The following is a 6547-nucleotide window of genomic DNA, read 5'->3' on the forward strand; positions in this document are numbered from 1 at the left end:
GACCCCTAGCCTGGGAACCTCCATATGCCGTGGGAGCGGTCCAAGAAATAGCAAAAAGACAAAAAAAAAAAAAAAATGACTTCTAACTGTTGGCTCATGTTTTGAATCTGCTGCTATCTCTACTGCGTTTCCACGAGACACAGACTGATGGGCTGTGGACACTTAGGGATGTAGGCAGAGGGCAAGTTGTGACTCAAAGAGCAGAGATGCAGGCTTGGCCTGGCTGGGCAGGAGCACACTGGGAATACTGGTCAGCCTTGGGAAAAATATTTCCACACAGAACATGTTAAGCTTATAAATAATAGAAAAATAGTTCAACAAAACCAATGTCTGTTTCCAACAGCTGCCATAACAAATCACCACACACAATTGGAGAGGCTTCAACAACAGAAATTTATGGTCACAGTCTGGAGGCTGGAAGGTGAAGATCAAAAGGCCAGCAGGTCCACTCTCTCCTGAGGACCCTCTCTGGCTCCCAAGTGGCCTCCTCCTCGCTGTGACCTCACATGATCTTTCCTCTGTGGGTGCCCATCCCTGATTTCTTTTCTCTTTCTTTCTTTGTCTTTTTAGGGCCACACCCTTGGGATATGGAAGTTCTCGTGTTAGGGGCCGAATTGGAGATGCAGCTGCCAGCCTGTACCACAGCTCATGCAACACTGGATCCTTAACCCACTGAGGGAGGCCAGGGATTGAAGCTGCATCCTCATGGATATACTAGTCAGGTTCCTTACCAATGAGCCAAGACAAGATCTCCTTTCTCTTCTCTAAGGACACAAGTGAATGTTGCATTATGGCTTCTTCCCAGGAACCTCATTTAAATTAATCAGGATTTTACAGGTCTTATTAAGACCTAGTTCCCATCTGAAATACCGGGTGTTACAGCTTCATCTTGTGAGCTGTGGAAGGGAGACAAGCTCAGAAAAAATCCCACATGTTCATCAAGGAAGTGATGCCCCCACCCATTCCTGCTCCCCATCTCTCTGAAGCGAGTCATTGGTATTGTAGGGTTTTTCATGTAAAGAGTGTGCTATGTAAGAGTTCCTGTCGTGGCTCAGCGGTTAACGAATCTGACTAGGAACCATGTGATTGCGGGTTTGATCCCTGGCCTTGCTCAGTGGGTTAAGGATCCGGTGAGCTGTGGTGTAGGTGGCAGATGCCGCTTGGATCTGGCATTGCTGTGGCTGTGGTGTAGGCTGGTGGCAACAGCTCTGATTAGATCCCTAGCTTGGGAACCTCCATATGCCACTGGTACGGCCCTAAAAAGACAAAAATAAATAAATAAATAAATAATCACTAGGGAGTTCCCGTCATGGCCCAGCGGGTTAACGAATCTAAGAATCATGAGGTTGCAGGTTCGATCCCTGGCCTTGCTCAGTAGGTTAAGGATCTGGTGTTGCCGTGAGCTGTGGTGTAGGTCTCAGATGTGGCTCGGATCCTGTGTTGCTATGGCTCTGGCATAGGCCAGTGGATACAGCTCTGATTAGACCCCTAGCCTGGAAACCTCCATATGCCGTGGGAAGTGGCCCTAGAAAAGGGGGGAAAAAAAAGAGTGTGCTATATATATATTTCAGGAATAGAATTACTTTTCAATAATGAAATCACAGCAATTAACCTTTAAAATCATCAGATATATACTATCCCAATTGACTATAATTATCTTTTTGTTTAGAAATGTATGTATTTGAGGAGTTCCCATCTAGTGGCTCATCCGTTAACAAACCCGACTAGCATCTATGAGGTTGAGGGATTGATCCCTGGCTTCGATCACTGGGTTAAGGATCTGACATTGCTGTGAGCTGTAGTGGAGGTTGCATACTTGGCTCAGATCCCCTGTTGCTGTGGCTCTGGCCTAGGCCAACGGCTACAACTCTCATTGGACCCCCAGCATGGGAACCTCCACATGCCATGGGTGCAGCCCTTAAAAGACAAAAAGACAAAAAAAAAAAAAAAAAAAAACCAACAAAAAAAATCCCCAAAGCCAAACAAACAAAAGAAATGTATGTATTTGGAGTTCTCGTCGTGGCACAGTGGTTAATGAATCTGATTAGGAACCATGAGGTTGCGGGTTCGATCCCTAGCCTTGCTCAGTGGGTTAAGGATCCAGCATTGCCGTGAGCTGTGGGGTAGGTCGCAGACGCGGCTTGGATCCTGTGTTGCTGTGGCTGTGGTGTAGGCCGGTGGCTACAGCTCCGATTTGACCCCTAGCCTGGGAACCTCCATGTGCCGCGAGAGCGGCCCAAGAAATGGCAAAAAGACAAAACCAAAACCAAAAACAAACAAAAAAGAAATGTATGTATTTGAATTCAGGAAAAAAAGACCTAGTGAAACACTCAAATATATATGTATGTATATATGTGTTTGTGTGGGTACGTGCATGCACGTGCACCTAATCTTTAATATATATTCTCTCCTCCTTGTTATCATTTTCTTGCAGGAACCAGGTGAGCTGAAGACCAGAAGCTTCTCCCTTGTCCATGTCCCTGGAGAGCCAGGTCTCTCTGAAGGAATGTCCTCACAAAGAAACCCTCCTTGGACAATGGCCCAGGCAGCCTCCCTGGCACAGCTCCAAGCAGAAGCCAGCTGCCCCATCTGCCTGGATTACCTGCAAGACCCCGTGACCACTGACTGTGGGCACAACTTCTGTCACTCGTGCCTCCTCCAGCGCTGGGAGGGTCTGCAGGGCGACTTCCCCTGTCCTGTGTGCCTCCAGCACTGCCCTGACAGGAGCCTCAGGAGGAACACCCAGCTCTGTCACATGGTTGATGTTGTGAAGCAGCTTCCCAACATGGAAGGTGAGGGGAAGCAGCAGGAAGAGAAAGCCCTGTGTTTGAAGCACCATCAGGTTCTCAGCCTGTTTTGTGAGGAGGACCTGGAGCTGCTGTGTCCCCAGTGCAAGATCTCTTCTCACCATGGTGGGCACCTCGTGGTGCCCATGGAACCAGCTGCAGCCTGTCACAGGAGGAGGCTCAAAGGCTCCATTGAGCCCCTGAAAGAGCAGCATGAAGTTGCTAAAAAGGCACTAGAAATGCAAGTCTCAAAAACATTTGACTTGATGCGAGAGGTGCAGAAGCAAAGGAGCAAATTGCAATCTGAAGTTGAGTATATGAAACATTTCTTGAATAAGGAGCATGATGCAATTCATTTCAGGTTACTAAACAATGGGAAGGATGTTCAGGATAAAATAATTGAGTCAAGGAACCAAATATCAGACCACAGTTCCAGATTAAAAAGTCTGCTTGATGAAATAACCAAGAAGTGTTTGCAGCGTGACCTGGATTTACTGATGGGCATTGAAAGGATCTATAGCACATACAAAAACCTGGAGAGCCCAGCAGGCTTCTCCTATGAATTAAAGAAGGAGATTTTCACTCTCCCCCCACAATATTTTGGCCTGCACAAAATGATCACTACATTTCAGGAATATCTGACTCTAGATGCTGGAACTGCTCACAACAGTCTCTTCATTACAAAAGATAGGAAAACAGCAACATTTCAAAGGATGAAACTAAACTGTTTTTATAACCCCCAGGCCTTTACTTCTCACCCAGCTGTCTTGGGTTCTGAGGGATTTAATGCTGGCAGGCATTTTTGGCAGGTTGAAGGAAGAGGCCTGGGTGAATGGTCCTTAGGTGTGTGTAAAGAATCTTTCCCCAGAAATGTTCCTATACCACCAACCCCAGACAATGGCTGCTGGAAAATTCAGGTCAGGGCAACCACATCTGGCACAGGGGATTTGGAAAACTCTCGTCGGATTGGTGTTTTTCTGGATTGTGAGTTGGGAGAAGTTTCTTTTTACAACTTGATTGAGAGATCTCTTTTATATTCATTCAGTGCCATTTTTACAGGAAAACTTATGCCCTACTTCTCTGTTGGATCTTCTTCCACATCAGTTACATTGAATCTAGTTGAAGATGAGGTCTGAGCCCCATGGGAAGGCGTTCTGTGTGTTCTGCTTTCTTCCTGTGTCCGGGAAAGTCCTTGTAATGAAGAATCTGAGTCCCTCTTCCATGTCTGAGTGGTGATTTCTTTTAATCTTCACCCTCTGGATTTACCTCTGCCCCACATCTGCCCCACATCTGGGCGAGCTCTCAGGACCCCTTCTCTGGGCTTAGGAAGGGGGGTTCTAACCCAGGAAGACTCTTCTTGCGGAGGCAATCTCCCCAACCACCAAACCCCCCAAGGTGGCTTTGCTTTCCTCTCTCAAGTCATTTTAGGCCCATTGACTGCCCGACTCCACAAAATGCCTCAGTGAGTTAAGATAAACCTTACATACCCTTTTGGTGTGTTGGTGGCTTTAGCAGACTTGACACCAGAAACAAATTTTGAGTAGCTTGGGTTTTGTCTCAGTGGGTTCACCATAACAATGTTTAGAATACTGTGTGATCTCAGTTTATTTTTCAGATATTTTGATTCCAGGAAGCATTTTTGTTTTTCAAGTACAATAAAACAGGAACTTTGAGTCTTTTTTTCCAAAATTATAATCTTGATTATGATTCTCCATTTCTCCTGAGAAAGTGAGAAAGGTGTAGGAATCTTTAAAATTTTTTTCTTTGCCACCCAGTGTCATGGATTTCTAGGGATCAGATTCGATCCACAAATGCTATCTACACAGCGGCTTCAACAATGCTGGATCCTTTAACCCACTGTACCTGGTTGGGGATGAAACACAGGTCCTGTCACTGCTGAGATGCCACCAATCCTGCTGCACCACAGTGGGAACTCTAATTTTCTTTTTCTTTTTTTAAATTCCACATAGAAAGGACATCATATTTGTCTTTGTTTGACTTTATTTAGTATGATAATCTCTAGGTCTATCCATGTTGCTGCAATTGGCATTATTCATTCTTTTTAAAAATTTTATTAGAGAGTTCCTGTCATGGCTCAGTGGTTAGTGAATCCGACTAGGAACCATGAGGTTGCAGGTTCGATCCCTGGCCTTGCTCAGTGGGTTAGGGATCCGGTGTTGCTGTGAGCTGTGATGTAGGTCGTGGATGCGGCTTGGATCTGGTGTTGCTGTGGCTGTGGCATAGGCCGGCGGCTACAGCTTCGATTGGACCCCTAGCCTGGGGACCTCCATATGCCATGGGTGCGGCCCTAAAAAGACAAAAGAAAAAAAAATTTTATTGGAGCATGGTTGACTTACAGCATTGCTTCAAGTGAATCAATGTATATGTATATACATACACATGTATACATATAGATTATATACATAAGTATGCACATGTCTATATGTATACATATAGATTATATATGTATATAATCTCCCTTTTCTCCATATAGGTTATTATATAGTATTGAGTAGATTTCACTGTGCTGAGCAGTAGTTCCTTGTTACTCACCTATTTATACACAGCAGTGTGCATATGTTAACCCCAGAATCCTCGTTTGTCGCCCCCCCCAATAGTTCCCTTTTGGTAACCATAAGTTTAGTGTTGAAATCTCTTGAGTCTATTTCTTTTTTGTGAATAAGTTCTTTTGCATCACTTTTTATTAGATTATACATATTTGTGATCTCATGTGATATTTGTCTTCGTCTGACTTACTTCACTTAGTATGATAATTTCTAGGTGCATCCATGTTGTTGCAAATTGCATTATTTTGTTCTTTTCTATGCCTAATTAGTCCATTGTTTATATGTACCACATCTTTCTAATCCATTCTTCTATCGATGGACATTTAGGTTGTTTCCATGTTTTGGCTCTGGTGAATAGGGCTGCTGTGAACATAGGGATGCATGTATCTGTTGGATTTGGAGTTTTGTCCAGATATATGCCCAGGAGTGGGACTGCTGGATCATATGTTATTTCTATTTCTAGTTTTCTGAGGAACCTCTGTACAGTTCTCCATAGTGGTTGTACAAATTTTTATATGCACCAACAGTGTAGCAGGGTTCCCTCTCCAGCATTTATTTTTTTAAATTTTATTCTTTTTGTCTTTTTGCCATTTCTTGGGCTGTTCCCTCGGCATATGGAGGTTTCCAGGCTAGGGGTCAAATTGGAGCTGTAGGTGCCGGCCTACACCAGACCCACAGCAACGCGGGATCTGAGCCTCCTCTGCGACCTACACCACAGCTCACAGCAATGCCAAATATGAGCAAGGCCAGGGATTGAACCTGCAACATCAAGGTTCCTAGTTGAATTCATTAACCACTGAGCCACAACGGGAACTCCCAATTGTTTGTAGATTTTTGATGACGGCCATTCCTCTACACATCAGAAATGGACACAACACTGTAAATCAGCTCTCCTTTACTAAAAATAAAATTAAAAAGAAATTAATGCTACTGGTGAGGAAGCAATGAAGTGCTGGACACTGGGCTGAGGTTTTTTTTTTTTTAAACAGCTTCACTTGCAGCATATGGAAGATCTTGGGACGGGGTGGAATTGAAATTGCAGTTGAGGCCTACACCACAGCCACAGCAACACTGGATCTGAGCTGCATCTTTGACCTAAGCCATAGCTTGCAGCAATGCTGCATCCTTAACCCTCTGAGGAAGGCCAGGAGTCAAACCTGCATCTTCATGGAGACAGTGATGGGTCCTCAACCT

At 44.6% G+C, this 6547-nt stretch overlaps 1 protein-coding gene across 1 annotated transcript; it reads left to right on the plus strand.

Moving 5' to 3' along the window:
• Positions 2537 to 3922, plus strand: LOC106507778 (tripartite motif-containing protein 60-like). Its single transcript, XM_013989297.1, has one exon. It carries the CDS (start codon positions 2537 to 2539, stop codon positions 3920 to 3922), a length of 1386 nt encoding a protein of 461 aa, XP_013844751.1.

Source organism: Sus scrofa, chromosome 8 (assembly GCF_000003025.6).
Source record: "Sus scrofa isolate TJ Tabasco breed Duroc chromosome 8, Sscrofa11.1, whole genome shotgun sequence".
In the NCBI taxonomy this organism is placed as follows: domain Eukaryota; kingdom Metazoa; phylum Chordata; class Mammalia; order Artiodactyla; family Suidae; genus Sus; species Sus scrofa.